Source organism: Felis catus, chromosome C2 (assembly GCF_018350175.1).
Source record: "Felis catus isolate Fca126 chromosome C2, F.catus_Fca126_mat1.0, whole genome shotgun sequence".
In the NCBI taxonomy this organism is placed as follows: Eukaryota; Metazoa; Chordata; class Mammalia; order Carnivora; family Felidae; genus Felis; species Felis catus.
This window is the reverse complement of record NC_058376.1, coordinates 58,994,833-59,020,256: the sequence shown is the minus strand read 5'-3', so window position 1 is coordinate 59,020,256 and position 25,424 is coordinate 58,994,833. Positions and strand designations below refer to the sequence as shown.

The following is a 25,424-nucleotide window of genomic DNA, read 5'->3' as shown; positions in this document are numbered from 1 at the left end:
CAGCACAGACTTAGCTCAGGACACTGGCTGCATTTCCAGTGTATTAACAGTGTATAACAAATACTTTGTTATTTGTATTAACAGTGTATTAACAAATACTTTGTTATTACACTCCAGTGTATTAACAAATACTTTGTGGAATGAACAAAAGTATGCTGAGAATTAAAACTAGGAATCCTTAGATTCAAGAGAAAATCTTGCTTGTAAAGTTTCAGAATCATTAGTTATCAAAAACATTTTTAAATCAGTTTTTAATTATTTATTTTATTATTATTACTAATTGTAAAATATGCTCCTTGTTAAATTTTACATAATATAGACATGTGTAGAGTAAATAGTGGAAGTGTCCACTCACCTTTTCCATTCCCTAGAGGCAACCATTGTTACCAACTAGATGTCCTTCTGGACATTTTCCAGTGTCTATTCCTATACAGATGTATTTTCTTTTATTTCCTTTTAAGAAAGAATATTGTTGGGGCGCCTGGGTGGCGCAGTCGGTTAAGCGTCCGACTTCAGCCAGGTCACGATCTCGCGGTCCATGAATTCGAGACCCGCGTCAGGCTCTGGGCTGATGGCTCGGAGCCTGGAGCCTGTTTCCGATTCTGTGTCTCCCTCTCTCTCTGCCCCTCCCCCGTTCATGCTCTGTCTCTCTCTGTCCCAAAAATAAATAAACGTTGAAAAAAAAATTAAAAAAAAAAAAAAGAAAGAATATTGTCTACCATGCATTTTCTTCAGCAACTTGCTTTTTTAGCTCAATGAGACATAGTAAACAAAAACCAACAACATGAATCTGGCAATTTTTTTTAATTACTTTGTAATTAATTCATGACAGCAAAAATGTACATTTAAAAAACAGTTTAGGGACGCCTGGGTGGCTCGGTCAGTTAAGCTTCTGACTCTTGATTTCGGCTCAGGTCATGATCTCAAGGTTTGTGGCATCCACCCCCACGCTTAGGATTCTCTCTCTCGCTCTCTCTGTCTGCCCCTCCCCTGCTGTCTCTGTCTCTCTCTCTCAAAATAAATAAGCAAACATAACAAATAGTTTATATGGGGGCGCCTGGGTGGGTCAGTGGGTTAAGCATCCGACTTTGGCTGAGGTCACGATCTCGTGGTTTGTGAGTTCGAGCCCCGCATCGGGCTCTGTGCTGACAGCTCGGAGCCTGGAGCCTGCTTCAGATTCTGTGTCTCTCCATCTCTCGGCCCCTCCCCTGTTCATGCTCTGTGTCTCTCTGTCTTTCAATAATAAATAAACGTTTAAAAATTTTTTAAAAAGTAGTTTATATGTACGAAGCATGTAATTTTTCACTTTGCAGAGCGCTTGGTCCTCATAGAAGCTATGGGCTCCCATGCCTTTGAACTGCCTCTGTGAAGAACTGTCACAATTTGGGGGAAGAAAGCAGATTCTTTGTCTTTGCATTTTGATCTGCTTTAGAGGAAATCAAGTTCCTTGTCTGTGTACTTTCAGTGATCCTAATCAAATAAACCAAAGTAATAGTTAAATTGTAATCATCCCCTTTTTATGAGTAAAAGAGCAATGGTCTGTGGTACTCAAGCCCATTAACCTCTGTATCTATAAAACCATGGCTGTTTCTACTGTAGTACTATTCAGTGGGTAGCAATGTGGGCAGTAAGTGATAGAGTCTTAGTGAGATCATAGATATATCTATGATCACATCTTTGCTGACTTTATTTTTTTCACATTTTTTTTTTAAATACAGGGAGTCATTTGGCAGATAAAATTTTTTGTAGGGTTGAGGGAAACACTGTGACCTGGGAGGAATGTAGCATTTTCATCTCAGAGATGTTAAACTGATTTCCAGACTTAAGAGTTGCCCTATTCAAACTTCCCATCCACCTAGTGACATGTTCAAGAACCATTTCGAAGTATAATAATTTATTTTTAGGGCTTGATGTTTAAAAAACTATATATAATGGTTAAAAACTTCTGTACATTAAGTAGCACTTTGCTTGAAATTGTATTCACTTACAAAATTTGTATAATGAGGGCAGCTGGGTGGCTCAGTGGGTTAAGGTGTCTGACTCCTGATTTCAGTTCAGGTCATGATCTCATGGTTCGTGAGATCAAGCCCCTCATTGGGCTTGTCACTGACAGCGCGGAGCCTGCTTGGGATTCCCTCTCTCTGCCCCTCCTCTGCTCATAGTGTCTCTCTCTCTCTCTCTCTCTCTCTCTCTCTCTCTCTCTCTCTCAAAATAAATAAATAAACTTAAAAAATTGTATTATGGAGAGCTCTACATTTTTGGAGTTAAAATGAACCTGTTGGGCAGGTCTGAACATAGGCTTGTTTCTCTCTATAGCAATGACATGGTTCACTGAGTCTCAAAGTGATTCTGTAATAAAAGTGAGGAAAAGGTAGAGATTTTAGACTCAACTAAATAAATAACAAAAACTAAAAAAAAAAAAAAAGTTTTTCTTCAAAAACAGAAACAACAACTAAAATAAATTTAAAAGCTCCTTGGTGAGATGGGGTGATGACTCATTCCCAGGATAGAGTTGGCAATCTTCTTCCAGGGGTGAGTCAGCAGCCTTCACTCTCACTTTGCTCCTTCTGATTCACTACCTACCATCAGGGTAGGCACAGATGGGGCTTGATTATCTGTAGAGAACTGACTTTCAAAATGAGTTTATTCATTTATTTCTACATTTACTTATTCACTTGGGGAACTTGTGTTCAAACAAAATGTTAGCTGAATGTGTGCAACTAATGAAAGCTGTTCTAATTAACTCAGGACGGAGACTCAGAGCCTCCACCCATTCGCTTCCCACTTATTTCGGTCTTGTCACACCCATATTCATTCACATTTCATTTCCTTGAAGATAATGAAAAACCCATGCGAGTGGTGGATGATGAGGACCTGGTAGACCAGCATCTCATTGGTGAGCTGAGGAAAGAGTATGGAATGACCTATAATGACTTCTTCATGGTGCTCACAGACGTGGACCTGAGAGTCAAGGTACGGGTTTCTGTTTTAGACAGTACAGTTCCATTCCTTAGAATAGCAACTCTGAATTTTTTGTCAATGAATCTATTAGACGTATGAATAAGCACAAATTATTTTATTAAGTGGGAAGGTTTTGAAAAGGTCCAGATATTCCACGTTATCTTACAGAACTTGTGCCTACAAATGTAGTCTATGGAAAGAACTGGGTTGGATGACCTCGTATGGTCCAGCTGTTTGACTCAGACTAAACTCTTCTGTAACATCAATGTCATGCATTCATCAGACACTGGTTGAGTAGCTATGATGTCCCAGGCCCTGGGGATAAAAGGTGAAAAGTAGTTGGCTTCTTCCTTCAGGAAGGTCAGATTTAACATGGACCCACTCTGGAAGGGCCTGGAAGTTTTACCTCTCAATCCCACATGGACAAGACAGTAGGGTTTTATACCTACTTTCTTCTTATGCTTAGGGACAGAAGTTCTGAACCATGAAAAATCGTGCCATGTAGTAATACTAATAATACTAATACTAATGCTAATACTAATACTAACAAAAATAGCTAACTTTATTAAGTATCTTCCTTACACCAGGCACTTACCTCAACCGTTTACAATCCCTATCTCAAATCTCTGAGATAAATAATGAGTATTATCTTCATTTCACAGAAGAACAAAGATAGGCCCAGCGTGGTTAAGTAACATGCCCAAGTTTACCCACTTAGCATTGCGCTTGGTACCCACACAGGCTGGCTCCAGATAGCACTGTCTTTACTATTCTAGTGCACCAATAGCATACCATGCTTATATGAAGATCATCAGGAGAAAGGTCACCTGGGCCATCAGAATAGGTCATTCAACCTGTAGTCTTCTTCTGGATCTGGAGAGAGTTCCCTTCTTTAATGCATTCCTCACTTGCGTTGCCCCACCTATAACGTGAGGGGCTGAACTGGATGGGCCCAAAGGTCTCTGCCAGCTTTTACATTCTAGCTTACTGAATTCCCACTGGGGGCATATCTCCAAGCCATGTCCAGACTTCCCTGTAGTTTATGCTGACAATGCTCAGCCAGCCATCAAATCCATCTTAGGTTGCTGTTATAAGTGCAGGAAGCTCTGATCCAGGAAACTGAATTGCATTATCTTTAAGGTGGATTCCAACTTTTTTTCTAAGGATACACATAGAAACGTGGTCTAATTTTAAATGATGCTTGCTCAATAAAACAGCCTCTGGGAATCACAAAGAGTTTATCTAGATTCCTGATGGCCAGAGAACGGTGCTCCTTCTGGTGGAAAATTACCCTGATAGTTCAAGTCAGATATTCCAACAGGTTATTCCATTTCCGTGTCAATTACAGCACTTCTCACCTTCTCCTCAGTTGTGTAGCGAATAGGAACCAGCATAGTCCCAGAGGTAGGGAAGTGAGCCTAGGATATGTGTGATAAGGAAGTCATGGACCCTTTCCCATAAAAGGCACGCAGTTAAGAAATTCTCATTAAACATAAGGGGCAGTTGCTTCATGGATTCTGAACCCCAAAACATCAGCAGAGGTATTTTTGCAGAGGAGGATGTGTAAATCAATGAACCCTCAAGACTCTGATTTCTCCAGCGCTCCCCTGAATTTTCCCAGGCCCTCTATCCTCTGAGCAGAGGGAAGAAACACCCTTAAACATTATATGCTTTCTATTCTTTCTCAAACAGCAATACTATGAGGTACCCATAGCAATGAAGTCTGTGTTCGATTTGATCGATACATTCCAGTCCCGAATCAAAGATATGGAAAAGCAGAAGAAGGAGGGCATTGTTTGCAAGGAAGACAAGAAGCAGTCATTGGAGAACTTCCTGTCCAGGTACCTCACCTTTGGAGTCCCTGAGGAGGCAGGTGGGGATGTGTTCTGAGTGAGTTAATGAAAAGGCTAAGGAAACACAAAGTAGATGTGTGTGCAGACCTGCCCAGCTGAAAGGTCCGTGTACCTCATGGCCCTCTGGCCACTGGACTTAGTCTTTTCCTGTCAAAAGGGCTCTGGTCACAAGGTTGACTGGGGTCAGCTCCGAGCTTGAATGTTGATTTGGTGGCTTTGGATAGGCCTTTTCTCTCTTTTCTGCTTCTTTCTTGGCACAGAATAAAGTATTCTGACCTGTGAGGGTTAATTTATTCCATCAGTGAATTTGGAGGGCTTTATATACTGCATTTTTATTTTACATATTTATTTATTAGGCCCTTCTGGTTTCAAACAGGATTTGGAACACTCTGCTTGATTTTCTGCTTCCTTCCAGCTCTGCAGAAAACAATAAAAGCCCCTCTAGGACCTCAGAAGGAGAAATGCTCTTTACCCAGCTCCCTGATTCCCTGGGGAGGAGGGTTTATTGAAAACCATTGTAGGGAAACTTCAGTAAATACACAGAGAAGACTGTTAAAAAAATTGCTCCACTTCCTCCCTTCTCCATCCCTTCCCCTATGCTGGGTGGAAATTCTACAGGGCCTTTGGGGCCCTAGGAGATGCAAAACTACAGAAGTTCCACCTACAGCAAATAAATGCACAGAGATCTCCGTGTAACATCTCCCCTCCCCAACACCTCCTCCCCTCCCCCCCCACCCAGCTGTACTGTGTGGCCAAGAGGCTCCAGAAATGGAGCAAGCATTTACTTGGAGGCTCATTAACTTGGAGGCTGTGAACTTCCTTACTTGTGTCTATAAAGCATGTTCTCTATGTGTGAGTCGGAGAATCAAGGATTCTCTGTTTAGTAAGTAGGTAGATAATCTGAACTCCTCTAGATTCAGGAGGCTTGGGTCTCTTAAAAGATAACCTCATGGTGTGTAAAGAGCACAGGACTTACTGCTCATCCAAGTTTGGGGTCTGCAGTTTACCAGCTATGTTGCCTCTATGGCCCTGACTCCATCCCAGGGTTTCTGGGATCACTTTTTGTATGCTCACCTCTGTGCACTTCACCTTCCCAAGTTTAATCTTTACAACAATCCTATGAGCTGAATATTGTAACTATTGTTGAGTTGTAGAGGGGACAACTGAGGCTGACAGAGATCAAGTAAGTAACTTTCGGTCATCACCCAGCTAGTGTCAGCTCTGGGACTCACGGCGCCACCCAAGGCCCGTATTCTTTTCGAATACTCCTTTTGAAAATACAATGTGAATTATTTTTAGTCTTGGACCCAGGAGCCCAGAGTTTGAAGTGAAGAGAGATATCCCTAAAACCACAGGATTTCAGAGCTGAAAGGAACCTGAGGTTCTTCCTTCATCCCAATTTTCAGTGCAATGCAAGCATCTGGAATGGAGATGGAAGGTGCCTGACTTTATAAGGACTTGAGGCTCAACCCAGTCTTCAGTCCACTCTCTTAGCTGAGAAAGGGCTCTAACTCTCCACCTGACAGGTGGCTCCTTGTCTAGTCTTGGGGGCACTGAAACATCAACTTCTGATCCAAGGTCATCCCTCTCTATGGCAGTGACTTAGAAGATGGATGGTCAAAGCTTATTGTTGCCCTTGAGGTGTTTTTCTTCCTTTACCTTCCTTCCCCCGTTCTCCCCTACCCCTTCCTTCCCTTGATTTCTTCCTTAGCTCTCTCTTAAACTTTTAAGTTAGGCTTTTAATCTTATTATTCTATTTACAACCTAGCAAATTTTAGCCATCACTTTTACGGAGCTTTGAATAATGTTTGATCTGGCTTACAAACTCAATAATTAAACAATTTTATTATTTCAAACGGGCATTTTATATTTAATATATATTTTTGAGTTGTTGAAATAAACAAACAAAATCTTTCTGAGTACTTTAATGATCCATAAGTTTAATTAGCTAACCTTGTAAATACAGTGAATCTAGAGTTTCTCAGGTGTTCCAATCACTTAAAACCACACATCTAAACCAATTACTCAATTATAAATTCTAATTTAAAGTTTCAAGGTTGTCATTTTATTGAGCCAAATTCTCTTAAGTTTCACAAGTACGTATATTGTGTATATAAAGAAGACCAGGATCGTTCTTAGAAGTATAAATTATCACTATGATTGATTCTTTGAAAACTTGCTCTTCTTAATTCTAAATCTTCCAGGACTATAAGATGCATACCTGCTGAACCAACCTCGTAAACTCAGGTTGCCCAACCTCTACAGCAGGCAGTTACTACCCAGTCCATTGATGTTATTTATGAATACTTTTTTTTTTTTAATTTTTTTTTTCAACGTTTATTTATTTTTGGGACAGAGAGAGACAGAGCATGAACGGGGGAGGGGCAGAGAGAGAGGGAGACACAGAATCGGAAACAGGCTCCAGGCTCTGAGCCATCAGCCCAGAGCCTGACGCGGGGCTCGAACTCACGGACCGCGAGATCGTGACCTGGCTGAAGTCGGACGCTTAACCGACTGCGCCACCCAGGCACCCCCATTGATGTTATTTATAACCAAGGATTTGGGCCAGCCCTGAGAGCTGCAGCTACAGACATCCTGATTTTTCTTACCATCCCCAGGCAGGCTGCCTTTTTTATAATCACCGTGTCATGGGTTTCAGAACATGACAGGGAAAGCCTGACATTATCTCAATTTTGCTCACACCCGAAGCTTGCAGTGCTCATTCCAGTTGATAACTGATTTGAATTTGGCACATCTTTTTTTTTTTTTAATTTTTTTTTAGCGTTTTATTTATTTTTGAGACAGAGAGCATGAACAGGGGAGGGTCAGCGAGAGGGAGACACAGAATCTGAAACAGGCTCCAGGCTCTGAGCTGCCAGCACAGAGCCCGACGCGGGGCTCGAACCCACGGACCGCGAGATCGTGACCTGAGCCGAAGTCGGCCGCTTAACCGACTGAGCCACCCAGGCGCCCCGGCATATCTTTGATTTTTAAGACTTGTACCCACATTTTGCCTCTAAAGTCTTTTGTACTGGTTAGGGCACTGTGATGTGTAAATGTATCTCCTTTCTAATGTCAGAACCTTACGGGCTTTCATATTCCGTACTGTTTTAGGAACATGCATCTGTTGTGGATACTCAGGATGGATATGATTATAATTTAGATGTCCTGTAGCTATGCATGATTTGTGGTCACAACTCATGAAATCACTGTGCTGATGATTATCGTTGATCTTAAAAATTAATGTGGAGTTGTGTATAACCTAAAGGTTTGAGTCAGACAGCCCTGAGTTTGATTCCTGGTTTCTTCATTTATTGACTGTGTGACCTTGGGCTGATTACTTAACTTCTCCAGGCTTTAGTTTTCTCCTTTGCGAAAGGCAGATAAGAAACGTATTTATTCTTAAGAGTTGTGAAAAGTAAATTCACAACAATGGCCCATGACCTAGTACAAAGTAAGTAATCGATAAATGCTGGCTATTAGTATTGGGACCAGTTAATCAGCTGCTAGTTAGAGAATTTTGTCATGAAGGAAGAGGTAGGAGGAAACTTAGTAAACACCTCAGGATTGAAACCCAGGCAAAGAGAACTGAAGGAAAAAAAAAATTTAAATAGCAGTTCTATAAATAAATGAGTATCCAAATGGGAATTTTCCTTCAAATTTGCTGAGTTGTTGGTGAGTCTATACAGCCTGGTTTCAGCTGACCAGACTCTAAAGCCAGTCTGGTCTTTAGTGACACTCATCTGGTTCAGGCTATAATTACGTTCCTCTGAGACAGAAGCCCCAAAGACTGGCAAATGCACACTAATCTGGGAATGCCAGTTAAGGGGAGTAAACACACACACAGCTCATAGAATTTTTATTTACTGATAAGTTAAAGTGACAGAAAAACTATTTGCCCGAAATAGGGATCTGGGCCACACTGACATCTCTTGTTACATCCTTTAGAAGTTATTTCCTTCAGTGTTGTGAGCTGGAGTCTTGTGTCTCAATGTGAAGATCCGTGGGAGAAAGAATCATTACTTAGGGGGAATGACCTTTGCCTGGTTCTGTCTGCGACAGGGAGTCTCAGATCCTGTCCCCATCCGATCAGGACAGCATTCAGTGGTGCACACAGGTAAACAAGCCAAAATATACCTCACCCAAAATAGCTCCTTCCAGGATACCCTACAGCTCTGTGTGAGGCCAGGAAGGCTGGCCTGGTTTGGATGCTGGCTGGGGGGCCAGAGCTGGGCTGGCATGCCTCCTAAGGAAGCCGGGAGAGTACAGGAGACCATGTTTGTGATCACTGTTCCCTTTCCCGGGAGACCTCGGACAATCTCAGACACTCCTCTCCCCTCCTCCGTGCCAGATACACTCATCTCCCTATCCTCAGTGGAGATTTTAGTTTTTCTTTCCCTTTGAAGAGAAACAAGCAGAGGAAGCAAATGTAATGTCACAGTAAGCAGTTCTTGGCGAGCCTTCCTACAGGCGTCCATTCAGAGGTTGTATTTCATCAGACTATCATTTTCTCTCATTCACCCAAACCACTCTTCCCCCAAGAGGCCGTTTTCTTCGGGGTTGAAAACTCTCATGTTCGCTGTGAGGCTAGAATGAGCATAGGGAGAGAAGTCACAAATAAAATCGAGTGGCTTCCAGCTCAGTGAGTGTACTAACACCCCACAGGGGTCTGCACAGTAGGCAGAAAGCAAAACCCCTCCTCCAGTGAAGGTGGAGTTTGAGATAACTCCATACAGTTGCCCCTGGGATGCATTCCCTCTCTCCTTCGTATCTCCTGTGGGACCCTGACTGTATGAGCCAAGCCTCAGGATCTCTGAGGGGGATAAACTAGGGAAACCATTGGCCTGGGAGTCAGAGAAATCTTATTTTGGTACCACCTCTTAGATGTACTAGTTAGGCAGGTTACTTCTCTAAGCCCCATTTTGTCATCTGTACAATGAAGACAATAAGCTGTGCCTTCACTGACCTCTAATGTTGTCAGTATAGATGAACGTGAGCTGTGAAATGATACACAAACATGAGGATTGACTAAGTTATCATATGGCATGGGAGACAAACGTCCAAGGTCTATTAACGGACAAACGTCTACATCTAAGAAGCCCACGGATTAAGCCACCATCTATACCCATGTCATCACATGAATAACTTACACTGACAGATTTTAGCTTAAGTCTTATAATACCTCTTTGAAGCTGATGCTATTTTTCATTCTAGAGATAAGGAAAAACTGAGACTCAGATGAACTCAGCGATGTGCTCAAGGAACCCAAAAAGTAGCAGTGACAAAACATGAACTCGGGTTTCTAGGTTACAAGACAAAAGCTCTTTCTACTACCCTACTGTGTTGGAGCAGCAAGTTTGTTATATATGCTACGGTCCTAGGCTCGAGATGTAGCCCCATCCCACTTCACAGAGGACTCTATAATGTTGGGTCTTACTAATGAGAGTAGGCTGTGTTTTAGGACTTGCATTTGCCTCTGGAAGAACAACTGGCTACTGAGAAAGGCACACAGGGCTTTGTTTTCCCAGGAATTCTCCTTGGCCCCTGGAACCGCTTTGCCACTTTCCTTCTTCCTGTCACTGTCACCGCCTTAAAACTTAGTTCTCTTTTTTCTACTCTGTTTCCAGTCCATACGTTTGATTCTTAACCCCCTCCAAGCCTGAGCAAACTCTATTAGATTGTGAGTTTTCTTCAGTTTTCTTTGGATTCCCTGTTTCTGTGGCTACAACATAACATAACGATTTGGGCCAGTCCTCATTGCGTCTAAAACTCCGAGTCTCCGGAAGTGACTTCTTCGGGCACGGTGGCCAGACTCACGCCTGATGTTTCGTGCAAATGCCACAGTCAGCAGACCATGAAGTTACAACGGAAAGAGAACAAGAAATGTGGAAATGCAGTTTAATGACTTTTATGTGCTAGGAGATGCTTCTAAGGGCCGGTGTTTTATATTCTGGGCACAGGAAAACCCGAAGCCAAAGCGAGTCTGCTTTCTTACACTAGCCTCTATTGTTTGAAGCAGTAATCACGGCCTCCTGTCTGTTCCAGGTTCCGATGGAGGAGGCGGTTGCTGGTGATCTCTGCCCCTAATGATGAAGACTGGGCCTATTCACAGCAGCTCTCGGCCCTCAGTGGCCAGGCCTGCAATTTTGGTGAGTGGGAAGCTTCGTCATCACCGTTTTCCCATACCACTCTCTTCCTGGTCAATTCTAAAATGGAACATAGAAGCTTAGATCATCCAAATATTCCTCAGTCCAGACTGGAGATTCCCAGACACTTACTCAATTGTGTTGAGTATAAAGTTGCTTTCAGACTCAAGCTTTAGTCCACTGGAGTCTTTTTTTTGTTTTCTTTCTTTTTTTTTCTCAATATTTTCCCCCCTTGGATTCTTCACTGAAGTGTTTGAAAATAACTACTGTTTTACTTTCAGTGATCTGTGCTATGTGCCTTCTTGTTTGATTTGTTAAAACTTGTCTCAACATTATAAACCTCAGATATCATCATTTACTTAGATAATACTTAGGTAAAAACATTGGGGGGGCGGTACTTCTCCATAGATGAAATGCCTTTTGTAAAAACATGAATGGCTTTGAGAATTAATATATTAATGGAAGTAAACTGTACTATATTGCCATTCCCTCAGAAAGGATTTTGCTTTTTAAGAGACAGCAAGGTCTCTTAAACAGAATCTTATTTTTAAGACAAGTAGGTCAAAGAGAAACATAGTTTATTATTTATTTATTTTTTGTAGTGAACTGCTTAGTGTTTTGAAAAGTAACATTTGCTTTCTTTACCAAAATGACTATCTTGGTGACCTAAAGTATCATTTTGAATATGGACATACAGAAAGGAAAATGAATGGTTATTATGCATAGACCTTATTACTAAGTTCAATGGTGAACCAAGGAGCTAAGGGCAATTTCAAAAGTGGAACTCACAACTGAAGTCTCATTTAAAATACACTTCTGCAGAGGAAGAATTTGAACAGTTGTTAGAGGGGTGGAAAAGTAGCTAGGAGCCACAGATTTTAAAAATTCCTTGGGGCGCCTGGGTGGCGCAGTCGGTTAAGCGTCCGACTTCAGCCAGGTCACGATCTCGCGGTCCGTGAGTTCGAGCCCCGCGTCGGGCTCTGGGCTGATGGCTCGGAGCCTGTTTCCGATTCTGTGTCTCCCTCTCTCTCTGCCCCTCCCCTGTTCATGCTCATGCTCTGTCTCTCTCTGTCCCAAAAATAAATAAAACGTTGAAAAAAAAATTTTTAAATTCCTAATTGGAAACCAGATGAATCAGCATTATTTTGATACTTCTGTTAGGAAGAAGAATCATTTATTAGTTACAAAACTGTGCCTGATTTATAAAAAGATGAGGGTGTAGGTTTTGTAAAGCATTAACAGAGCCTGGGTCCCTGCTATGACACAGTACCTAGAAATTATAAATACATTTCAGTTTTAAGATGTGAAATAATAACACACACAAGCAAGCAGAAAACAAGTTCATAATAGTAAGAACAACTAGAAAAGTCGTGAATTTTTATGTATACTCCTATTATCAAATAATTTAAAATTTTATAATAATATATAAGATTTTTTGGTATTGTTAAGCATATTTTAAATTATTTAGAACCACCAACGTTACTAGGTAAGACAGAAGTTCTTAGAGCAGTTAATGACTCTTCACAATAAGAATATAAATAAAATCGTGGATTATTAATTTTCTCAAGACATCTTTGGAGCAGTTATTAGGTGGTGTTTCATTTTTAATCTACGCACACAGAACCTAAATCACATTAGTGTAAGCAAACCCTTTTGTAATATACAGGAAATGTAAACAAGTCATATTTTCCGGGAATAATGAAATTCGTGATCTTCCCTTTAGAAAACATGACTCAACAACATGCAGAACAGAATGCTTCACTTCTCTGGGAGAAGAGCAAAGACCACAAACTCTTTTTTTTTTTCTTTCTTTTTTTTTTTAGGAATAGCCTTTTGCTTGAATTTTAGCTCCTCCTTAAAACAGCCCTACCCCGACAGCTTTCAGTTTTCTCCCCTGAACAATAAGCACCATCAAAATTCATATTCATAGTCCCCAGTTATGACCCTGACAAGGTTGGCATTTTGTCTAACACCATGAAATCTTGATATGATGAACTGACAGCCCCCTTGTCCTCCTAGGTTTTCTCTCCTGAACCCCTTCACATGTACTTCATCTTCAAAAGAATTCCAACAAGCTACCAAGGCATGACCTTCTCTCCTTTCCTGAAACTTTAGCTGAGGGTGGGAAGCCAAGCTGTGCTTGCTTAAGCGCTTCTTTGAATCCTCTAAATAAGTGATAAGAAACTGCCCCTTTAAGCTGACAAACTTCTGTGCGAGGAAGCCAGAACTCTTCCTCTGACACTCCCAATACATGGGTTCTGCAGTCTTTTCTCTAAGACAGTTGAATTATCCGTGTGAGTATTGAAACTTCAGGAATGACTCTTTTTCCAGAATGCTAATTGGCTCAGATTATCCCAGACGTTTTAATGTTCTGATGGCTTCATTTTTGTTTTGTTATTTAATAGAAGCACAGTTTAAGAGCAGATTCTTTTGTTTCAATCTACAAACCAAAGCAAACCAACCCACACCTGACCCTGTTGATAATCCTAAATCTGCAATTGGTGTTTTTCAAGGTTTTCGAAGTATCTGATTACTTTTTTATGGGGAAAGATGAATTGTTTTACCTAATCAGGTTATGTTCTATATTGTTTTTAAGGTAGAAATTTCTAATTGTCAGATGTTGGCCTTTGGAAGTAAAAGATGATTTACCAATTCTATGGCTTTCTTTTTTCTTTCAGGTCTGCGTCACATAACCATTCTGAAACTTTTAGGGGTTGGAGAGGAGATTGGGGGAGTTTTAGAACTGTTCCCAATTAACGGTAAAGTGCTGTTATTTTAAAACAGTATGAACTCCTTTTAAGTTCTGTTAGGGATGCCTGGGTGGCTCAGTCAGTTCAGCGTCCGACTTCAGTTCAGGTCCTGATCTCGCAGTCCATGAGTTCGAGCCCTGCATTAGGCTCTGTGCTGACAGCTCAGAGCCTGGAGCCTGCTTCAGATTCTGTGTCTCCCTCTCTCTCTGCCCCTCCTCCGCTTGTGTTCTATCTCTCTCTCTCTCTCTCCCTCTCTCTCTCTCTGTCTCTCTCTGTCTCTCTCTCTGTCTCTTTCTCTCTCTCTCTCCAGTAAATAAATAAATATTTAAAAAATTTTAGGGGCACCTGGGTGGCTCAGTTGGTTAGGGGTCCGACTTCAGCTCAGGTCATGATCTCACAATCCGTGAGCTTGAGCCCCGCATCAAGCTCTGTGCTGACAGCTCGGAGCCTGGAGCCCCCTTCAGATTCTGTGTCTCCCCCTCTCTCTCTGCCCCTCCCCTGCTCATGCTCTGTCTCTGTCTCAGAAATAAATAAAACCATTAAAAAAAAAAACTTTAAAAAAAATAAAAAATTTTAAGTTCTATTAAATTATATTAAACTATATGCAAGCAGCAGGTGTGCCTCTAAGGTGAACGCAGTTCACAAATCCACCTACCTCGTGTGTGTATGCACCTGTGTGTGCACGTGTGCACACAGGAAGTAGAGTGCACTCACTAATATTGTTCTTTATATAAAATAATTCAAAAATGACAGTAAAAATATCCATTTTCTTGACTAGAATAATGCTTTCTGTCTGTATAGGACTTTATGATTTACAAAGCATTTTTATCTATGTAATCTCATTTAATTCCCACAATAATTTTATGAGGCACATGGGTCATATCTTACTGACTCCCTCTCAGCACATGAGGACAAATGCTTGAAAGGCTCAGAAACGCTGTAAAAAAAAATGACTAGCGATTAAAGTTTTCAGAAAGCAAATCAGTTCTTCTTTCCAAGATCAAGCTATTCACATGAGATAATGTGCATAAAGTCCTTGGCCCAGAAGGCCTCAGCACCCTCCCCATTCCCCCTCTTCTTTTCACTGACCATAATAGTTTAAATACATTTATTCACATCTTATATAATTGGTATTTTCCCCCTATGACAAGAAAATAAGCTTTTTGTTATAAAAACCACAGTATCAAAAGGAAATCCATACTTGCAAAGAAGTAACTAAGCTAATTGGTAATAAACTTAGTAATACAAACAATATAATCTTTGTTCATGACAAACTTGAAAGAAGTTGATCTTGCCAGAATTAAATTAGAGGACTGGTTTTATATTTTGTAACATTCCTATAAAAGAGACATCATGTGTCCTAAAGTTTGATGCTAATAATGTTGCAGAACATTAGGGACATTTAATTTCTAGTGGAAAACCCCGGCAACCTTCTTTAATTGGATTTTGAACCAAAGGGAATAGACTCATGTGTCCTCTGTCTATTCTCATAGTGATTTCTTCTCATTTAGATGGTTGCTTGAGTGGTGACTCTTCAATCCACTAACAACTTTTTTAACCCTCTTCTAGGGAGTTCTGTTGTGGAGCGAGAAGACATATCAGCCCACTTGGTGAAAGACATCCGTAACTATTTTCAAGTGAGCCCGGAGTACTTCTCCATGCTTCTAGTTGGAAAAGATGGAAATGTCAAATCCTGGTATCCTTCCCCAATGTGGTCCATGGTGATTGTGTATGATTTAATTGATTCGATGCAACTCCGGAGACAGGAAATGGCCATTCAGCAGTCACTGGGGATGCGCTGCCCAGAAGATGAGTACGCAGGCTACGGTTACCATAGCTACCACCAAGGATATCAGGATGGTTACCAGGATGACCACCGTCATCATGAGAGTTACCACCATGGCTATCCTTACTGAACAGAAACACGTAACCGTAGCCCCAGCCAGTTCCCCCTGCAGCTGTTAAAGCCACAAGTGGCCAGCTATGCAAAGGAGTTCTTCCACACTGCCTACATTCCCTGCCTTTTTCTTTCTGTGTTCTTCCAAGATTAAATAAATAGCAAACTTTTGCCTACTTGTGAGTTGTTATTGAAACCTTAAATCATAAAGATGTTTAAAAGAATTGTTTGTTTCTCTAACTGGTGGGGACCTGGTGCTGAACGGACACTTCCCTTTTTTACATGATAGACATTATTTGGGACACATAATTCTATATAAAAGTATTAATACCTCTTATTTACTTTTTAAAAGTATTAATTGGCAAGTAAAACTGATTGTTAAAGAAATTAAGGACCACAGCACAGATGTTTTCAGGAAACATCTGATCACATGTAACAGAGGAAATAGCTTCTTAACACTTTTGGAAATGTCAGTCTAAAAGTGATTGAGATGGCCCTGCTTCCTATTGTTAGTTTCTTTCATAAAGCTTGATACCACAGGAGTCCAATGATATTGGCCACCAAAGCCAGGAAATGCACCAAATCCAGCTTTGCTATCAGAGCCATTTCCTGCCCTGTTTCTCTTATTGTCTTTTCAGAAATAGATGAGAGGGCCCGGAAAAGCAATCCCTGAATCACCACCAGAACCTGGCACGGCAGCCAGACATGATACTTCCAGAGTTTTAGCAGATGCCGTGAATTCCTGGCATGGAAAACCTTGACCCCCTCACACCTGACACCCCTGTACTTACTTGTTAAGGGGTCTATTACCATAGTGGCATCTCATATAAGAAAATTACAAAGAAGATTACACCCAAGGGTTCTTTCTATTTTCAGAGGAAAATGTTACTAAGTTACAATGGATACACGCGTAGCTGGGGTGAAAAATAGATTCTCTATCTTTGAAAAAGAGCATTTGTTTTTTAGATATGGCAATTCAAACTAAATATCCTCTCTTCCCCCTACCCTCTTTCCCCTCCTTCTTTTCTACTTTTTCTTTTTCAACAAATACAATAGTACTAAGATCTATGAACTTGCCTTGAGGCAGTCAGTCCAATTCCCAGGCATTTAGCATCCTAACAGCCCCAGCCTCTATCAGTAGTGGGGATGCTTTTTTTTTTTTTTTTTTTGCCACTGTTATTAATGACTAATCCTGCAAATCATCTTAGTATTGGTTGTTAACTCTAATGAGCATAGATATTAATAACTGCATTCAAGCCGCATGTGAATATTTGCTATTCATTTATCTGTGCCTATTTGTACAAATCTGTCTTTACATCATCTGGACTCGGTTATAAATAATTGTATTGTAAAAGTAGAATTTGTAGCTCAATGAACTTGAGAAACTACTTGTTTTGCCCTTCATTCTCCATGAAGATCCCATTCGTTCTTACTTGTTTTATAGGCAACTGAGGCCCAGGCAGTTCAAGTGACTTTAGAACACAGTTCTCTTACTGTGTAAATTATGTTTCCACCTCCACCCCTCTTCCATCGTGAAGAGCTTTCTTCCTCTCTCCATTTATTTATTTATTTATTTATTATTGTGTATTCCTTGTTTGAGAGAGAGACACACACAGAGCATGAGCAGGGGAGGGGCAGAGAGAGGGAGACACAGAATCTGAAGCAGGCTTCAGGCTCTGAGCTGTCAGCATAGAGCCCGACACGGGGCTCAAACTCATGAACCGTGAGATCATGACCTGAGCTGAAGTTGGACGCTCAACCTACTGAGCCACCCAGGTGCCCCACTTCCTCTCTCCCTTTAGAAGAGTATATACCAGCTGTTCGAAGTGGGCAGGTGGGAGAAGCAGGATTATGTAATTGCTCTTAAATTTTTGCCAAGGTGATGGACAGCTTAAAATCCCCAATAAAAATGGGTGTCTTTGCCATCGCTTCTGAGATTACATAGGGACAAATTCTAAGTAAGGGGTCCACATAGTGTCAATTTCAGGAACTATAGTAACGAGGGAGATTCAGCTCCCGAGGAAACTAAGTAGATAATAATAGACAATTTACTTATATAATAACATTAATAAAGTTCTAGCTTCCACAACCAAAGAAAGACAACACTGTTTTCATTACCTGAGATTATTTTTCACTGGCACTGAAATAACAATTAGCAATGTATCTAAACTGTTTCCTTTTGTGCACAGGCCAAGAAGCCATGAATCATCATTTGGAGTGTGGTAGAATAAGCCATAGCTCAGCAAAGGGACTGAGCCACGTGTAGAGGAAGATGCTGTTGGTAAATGTCCTCAAATCCCATAATCTGGAAAAACACAAAGTATATTTCAGTAAATGCGAGGATTAGAGAATTTGGTATCCTGAATCTCTGTCTTCAGGGCATATAGATCAGGTTGTTTGAAATCTGGGTGTTGTTTTTTGTTTGGTTTTGTTTGGTTTTGTTTTCATAAAAGCACTTCATTCCAAATAACAGCAACAAAGACAGTATAGTTTTTGAGAATTATTGTAGAATTATGGTATTTAGAAAGAAAAGCACCCAGTAGAGTTAGGGAAATCCGGAAGACTCTGAGGAAGACAAAGCTACTGGTTGTTACAATTCTTCCCTAAACTTCCAGGAATTGTTTTTCACTGGAGAAATCCCAAGGCTCTGAGGTGAATATTAATTCAGCAGAGAAATCCTTCCCCTGCTACAGGCAGTCCAGACACAGTAGAATCTGTAGAACCCAGCTGGTCTCATCTTCTGGAGTATGGTTAATATTGAAGTTCACACCTTCTGGACTTCTAGAGCCTTGGTGATAAAAACAACTCAAGACTAGGGTGAATAATGGCTCAATGGGCCGTGACTGATGATCTCAGTATTCAATAATGTATGGAAATTCCAGAAAAAGAGAAGTGTCTTGAAAAGAACCTCTGTTTTTCAGCCATTAACTCCCATTTTCCTGCAGGATTGCTTTCCTTTCCCCCTTTCTTCTTCTTGGCTGCTCTGTACTTAATGGTTTGAGGTGTGCAGATAGTGGAGGTGGTTGATGAGTACTCTCAACTTCATGACAAAGTGAAGGACAGTTAAATGCTAACTACTTCTCTTTAGTTCTCTCAAAGCTGGTGCAAAGACCCAATGCCAGACTTTCTCTTAGTTTCAGATATATTAGGAACTCAGGAACGAAGTTTAGGGCAGTGAGAGGCAAAGGGCCAGTTGTTATAGAATTCAGTAGTGTCATAAAATGGCCACTGGACTTAGGAAAATAGCTGGTCCATGCTCTGCCATAGTCCGTGTGTGACCTGAGGCAAGTCACTTTACCTTTGTGACTCAGTGCCACATCTACAAAATGAGAGAGTAGGAATAGATTATATAAGTTCTTGTCTAACTCCATGGTATTTTGAATCTTCCTTTCACCTTTAGGAAGCAGGATGCTAAACTCAAGAGATTTAAACTCTTAGAGAATCCAGACTTCATAGTTCAGATTCCAGTTCCAGATTTTTATGGGAACAGGAAAACGTATTAACTTCTTTCCAGCATGGTGCACTTTTCCAGCTGAGACCCAAGGGGCTTATCACCTCTAACAGAGAAACCTTCATCATCTCCACACAGCCAGACTGGAGCTTCCAAGGACACTCAGGCTGGCAAAGACTGAGCATCCTGAACATTGAAGGAATCCCTCCAACAAAGCACACACTTGTTCTCCAACACAATTACCTAATGTGGTCACTGCATGCATCACCTCTCCGATATCCTGAAGCTTCTACAAACTGGGCAATCCCTGGACAAACTTCAGAGACCTTCAATATTACCACCAGATATTACCAGAGATGCTGGGTGAAGGGGTGGGGTGATTTTAAAGAACTAAAAGTGACTCTGGGCAACATTTTCTTTGATTTTCCACCTCCAACATAAGAATTTTTTTCATCTCTCCTTGCCCTTTTCCCTTTCCCAGGCCACTTTCCCATGATCCATTCTGGCTCAGAGATGGCTACAATTGGTTAGGCATAACTTATAGGCTAAAGGTGCCATCCATTCTAGGAATATCTACAGTGCAAAGAAAAATCGTTGAAGGAGAGAGGTAGGAAACAAACCACTTCTGGAAGATTGCCAATCCCTGGAAGCAAGCCTCACTTTTCTTCCCAAAAATGTAGAGAAAGAATTAAATTCTGCCTGCAGACTTCACCATCATTCCATTTGTCTCCTCCAGTCCTTTTTTCTATCTTTAGCTTACTTCTTTGTGATGAGCACTCTTTAGAGATCCAAAGTAGGCTAGGGTAAGCAGAGGCTGGAATACTCCCAAATTTGGCAACACCTGATCCACGATTGCTGAAATTCTTGATGTGTGCAAAGAACCATCTGGTCATTCTGGTTCTTAATCCAAGACACTAGCTTGTAGATTAGACTCAAGTTATACGATGATTCAAACATTTATTGTATTTTATACTATTTTCTGTGTAGTCTGCTAGAAATCAGGAACACAAAACTGAAAAAAATTTTTTCCCTTCACAGACAAGTAGAGAACAGTCATATACATTTAATTATATAACACTGTGTATGGATAATCAATGATAGGTCCTCATTTTGGGTGGGGGGGGGTGAGGGGTGAATAAGAGACCAGGGAAAGATGAGTGATGATAGTTCTTCAGTCTTTTGGAGTCTAGAATTATAAATTGCTCTGTCAGTCAGGCTCCAAGTGATGTGAGCAAGTGCCTCATATTGACTTTATTGTCACCAAGGTCAAGGGCTTTGGGTACTCAAAGTGCTTCTCCTAGAAACTTCTTCCCTCTCCCAGATTTAAGAAGTTGTCTGGATATCCATGGGAAGATGGTGGCATTAATTCATTTGTCAACACCACCCTTTCCCTGAAATAAACCAAAATGAACAAGCATCAGTGAATTTATAGAAGAAAACTACCTCAAGATTGAAACTAGATTAGGGAGGGAGGGAGGCAAACCATAAGAGACTCTTCAAAACTGAGAACAAACTGAGGATTGATGGGGGGTGGGAGGGAGGGGAAAGTGAGTGATGGGCATCGAGGAGGGCACCTGTTGGGATGAGCACTGGGTGTTGTATGGAAACCAATTTGACAATAAATTTCGTATTAAAAAAAAAAAGATTGAAACTAGGGAAGGGCCTTAATCTTATGCATGAACTTTGGTAATGTGTGCCTATTCACCATCCCCAACTTGGAGAAACAGGGCAGTAGGAAAGATAAGTAATACACTTGTAGTCCATTGCTCATGCAAAGGTCAGCTGTCTGAGAACCCAAAGATAGGTAATATGGCTGGGTCCTTTTTGTCCCCCTTCTGATTCAACTAGCTTCCGTGGGAGGAAGGTGGTTTGGAGGTGAGGGTGTATATAGATATGGAAGACAGAGTTGGTTTACAGCTAGGCTGGAAATGCTTTCTCTTTATCTCTGAGAACATGAGGATGTCTGTTTTTTGACTCTTGGCCAAGATTAGAGCAGTGGGATTTATGATGTGCTGTTTAAAGCCTGGAACACTCTGGTGATCCCTAGGGTCAGCTTCTTTAATGATGGTTTCCAACTGGACTAAAGATTAAGAAAACCCAGCTGATTACATGGCCAGCGAGGCATAAAAGTGTTGGAAAATTCTGCTTTGAGCTCTCCCAAAGTCAAGATTCCTCACACAGATCTTGGTAGCTCAGGCAGGAGACAGGGGAGACAGTGTGGTCTGCATGAACAGATGAGAACCCTACAGAGCTTAGTCAAGAGCCCTCTTTTGGACTTCCAATATCTCTGCTCCCCTTTTCTTGCTACACCATATCCTTTGCCTTTAAATAATTGTGTTCTGTGGAGTCTGATGAGTCCTTTGAAATATATGAATTTGGGAAATCTTTGCAGGGTGGTGTGCATATGTATATATGTGTATGTCTGTGTATGTATATATACACACAGACATGTATATATGTGTATGTCTGTGTATGTATATATATATATGTACATATATACGTATGTATGTACATATATATATATGTACATACATACGTATATATGTACATATGTACATATATACGTATGTATGTACATATATATATATGTACATACATACGTATATATGTACATATATATGCACATATATACGTATATATGTATATATACATACGTATGTATATATATACATACACAGACATACACATATATACATGTCTGTGTGTATATATACATACACAGACATACACATATTACATATATATTTAAGTATATATATATTATATTATATATAAGTATATAAGTATGCGTAATATTTGTATACATATGTGTATATATATAAAACTTTACAAAATATAACATTTTATATAGCATAGAACATGTATATAAGATATAAAATAATATTAAATATTTTTTGATATAGAAGTCTGTAATATAAAAATTCTAGCAGTAGATTTCACAGCTGTAGAGAAAGTTTGTGTGCTTTCAAGGCACTTTGCTTAATCTGACTTCTTACCAAAGCAAGGCCTCCGTCTAAAGCAGAGGAACAAACTAAAACTCCCCTCCTCACAGACAGGACACTTTTTGAAACTGGCCCTCAAAGCAGAAATTTCATCCAATACAGAAGAAAAGTACTCATCACAAAGGTCCCTCGTCGCAATTTTCTATGGTCCCTGCTTCCCAGTATTCAGGTAAAGAGCAAATAAGTAAAGAAGATTCTACCTCCACCATTTTGTGGCAAGTACTTGGCCTGCTTGGAGTGTTAAATTTGTTTAAAGATGGGTACACAGAAACCTTGAAAAAGGGACTCATACAAAGGGCATTCAAGCACTTAGTCTAAGAAAACAACTCACCTACAAAAGGAGAAAAAATCCATGCATAATAAAAATAGCAGGGAAACATTAAACTTCTTGGCAACACTGAACAATAAAAAAGAGATTTCTGATAGAAAAAAACGGGTGACTCAAGAAATGTTTTCCAGGGGCACCTGGGTGGCTCAGTCAGTTAAGCATCCAACTCTTGATTTCGGCTCAGGTTATTATCTCACAGTTCATGAGTTCGAGCCCCGCATAAGGCTCTGCTCTGACAGAGCGAAGCCTGCTTGGGATTCTCCATCTCCCTCTTGTTCTCTGCCTCTCCCCCACTCACTCTCTATCTCTCTAAAAAATTTAAAAAAATAGAGATATTTTCCAAGCAAGCTTTTCTTTATGTTAAATGACTATGTTTGAGCAATATGACAAGAAAAAGTGTGCAGTTAGTAAATAATTGCTAGATGCTAAAAAAAAAACAACAAAACCAAACAAACAAACAAACAAAAAACCAAGACCTCAGGAAGTGAATCAGCCAAAAACTCTTTCAGAAGAGAAAAACCTCTTTTGTGTCAGCTTTCAGCTGAGAGAAAAATTAGCATTAAAAAGTTATAAATGAGGAAATTATGTCACGAACAAATTAAGTTTAATTAGCTGTGATAATTGGGATTACAAACTAAAAGGCAAACTATGAATTCTTGAAAGAAGAGTTATAGCACAACAACAAAAAAATTAATGAACTTCCAAATTGCAACATGCCTATGACAGCTTCCAAAAGGAATCACTATTTTATGCTCCACTAAGAAAGCACACTGTCAATTAAACATTCTTTTTCATGACTCAGGAGTTTTACTTTCATATTTCCTTAAAGAGCTTTTAAAGACAACATTTTATATTCTGGTTACATAACAAGGAAAGCTGTATGTTAAATAAATTAATTAAGCTATTTCTAAAGAATCTTCCCATCTTGAGCCAACGATCTTTGAATCACTTTCTGGCTCAGAGCTGCAGATGTCTGAAGTTTTCCAGAGTTCTCTGCGCCCTTGAGAGAACTGATGATGATGTAGCATTCCTTAAGTTGCTTGACTGCCTCCAGGGTTTCCAAAAACTTTCAAGCTGTTGATAACCATTTTGCAAAATTCAATGGTGACGTGTTCCTGATCTTACCAGGAGGGATTGTTGGAAGATTTTCAGACAACAAGCAGAGCTCTCACCCTCTCCTCAAATGGTTTTTAAGTGGTTTGCCGACTGAAATGTCATCTGGTCATACCAAATGCCCGCATACACAAGCACAGACAACTTCATCACCACCGCTGCAAGGTGGCAGCTAGTTTAACCTGCCATTGTTTAAGGCATTCCAATTTCAGAGATGGTAACGGAAAAACATGAATCTTAGAGTAGATGAAATACAGTTTAGCAGACCTAAAGAAAATTCTCGAGCTTGTTAACAAAAACCGGGAATCGGGAGGACGCAATATTCTATGTTCCTCAACTCTCAGTGAAAGGAGTCAGTGACTGTATTTTAACTTTTGAAATTGATAAATGTGTAAATAAGGTTCTAAGTTGGCTTTTTTTTTTTAAGTTTATTTATTTTGAGACAGAGACAGCGTGAGCAAGGGAGGGGAAGAGAGAGGGAGAGAGAGAATTCCAAGCAGCCTCCACACTGCCAGCACAAGGCCCGACTCAGGGCTCAAACTCATCAAACTGTGAGATCATGACCTGAGATGAAACCAAGAGGGGGACATTTAACCGAATGAGCCACCCAGGCACCCCTAAGTTTGTTTTTTTTTTAAATGTAAAAGTAATTGCTAGTGATGAAATAGATTAGAAAGGTGAGTGGAATAAATTTCAAATATTACAAGAAACTTTTGAACTGGTTCAAAACATCAAACCGATACCAACTTTCTCAAAAAATTATTGCATACTAAAGGAGGAGCCAAAATATACTTACTAATACAGTAAAAATACACATTTAACAATGGAAAGAATACTATTCTCACTTTCTAACCAAGGTATGAAAACTAGAAAGTAACAAAAATACAAAACAAAAAAATCCCTCAATCCCACAGCCCTTGGCTCAAAACAGATTAGTTAGAAAATAATCATAGTACCAAATTTTAAAGTCTTTGGGGATTGGCCTAATATGTACTCATTCCAAGAAATGTTTCTACTGGTTATAAAAGTGTTCATTAATGAACAAGAAAGAATGAATGTATTTCAAATACATAAGATGGAAAAAGAACATAAAACAAATCTTAGAAAAATGGAACATAAACTTCAATAAAATGAAAATTAGAAACTGCGGGTTGACTTATTTAAAAAGACTATAGAGAAACCATTCACACACACAATTAAGGAAGAAAACAACTACAGTAACAGAGGAAATTAAAAGAATTCTGAGAATAATTCATAGATTCCTATGCAAGTAAATTTGAAAATCTGGATGAATGACTTTTTAGCAAAACATAAGTGACAGAGAGTAGACCCAGAAGGAGGACAAGGAATAAATAGAGAATGTTGTGGGGGGAGAAAAGTGTTCCTCAAAAAGTGCCAAGCCTGGGCAATTCTGTGGGTGAGTTCTTTCAAAACTTTAGGGAACACATAAAGCTGACGTTTTAAATATCTTTCCAGGGCACCGAGGCCAATGGGAGTTGGCAGCTTGACCCACACCACATCCGTATGGGATTGTCAGGGACGTGGGCTGATAAATCCCGGCAGGATTAAGTGCATTACTAGCAATGTCAGCAGGCTTCAGTTATCTTGGCAAAGACGGGATGGAGCTTGAAGCAAATAAAATAGCAAGGGAGGGCAAAAGTTCTGCAGGTCTGGTGGGGGGGTTATTGTGATTTTATTTGAGCAGAGCAACACCTTCTCACTAAATTCATATTTGCATTGAAAGTTGGTTGGTTTTATAGCTACATTTCTATTTTAATTTATAAATTTGTTTTGGTTTTCATATAAAAACCATAAGCAAGTTTATACTTCATGTTATGTTTGTATGAATTTAAATAACAGCAAAGGAGAAAAAAGCCAATGCTGATCTCTGTGAGAATTTTTTTTTCTTTTAAAAGAGGAGGA

At 40.1% G+C, this 25,424-nt stretch overlaps 1 protein-coding gene across 1 annotated transcript in view; it reads left to right on the top strand.

Moving 5' to 3' along the window:
- CCDC80 (coiled-coil domain containing 80) overlaps positions 1–15,783 on the top strand; it is a 37,143-nt gene extending 21,360 nt beyond the window's left edge. Inside the window, exons 4-8 of the mRNA XM_003991632.6 lie at positions 2,837–2,973; positions 4,654–4,802; positions 10,860–10,963; positions 13,639–13,719; positions 15,280–15,783. Coding sequence (XP_003991681.2) covers positions 2,837–2,973; positions 4,654–4,802; positions 10,860–10,963; positions 13,639–13,719; positions 15,280–15,626 — 818 coding nt within the window. The 3' untranslated portion in view covers positions 15,627–15,783. The remainder of the gene's footprint in view (positions 1–2,836; positions 2,974–4,653; positions 4,803–10,859; positions 10,964–13,638; positions 13,720–15,279) is intronic.
- Positions 15,784–25,424: the final 9,641 nt, after the last annotated feature.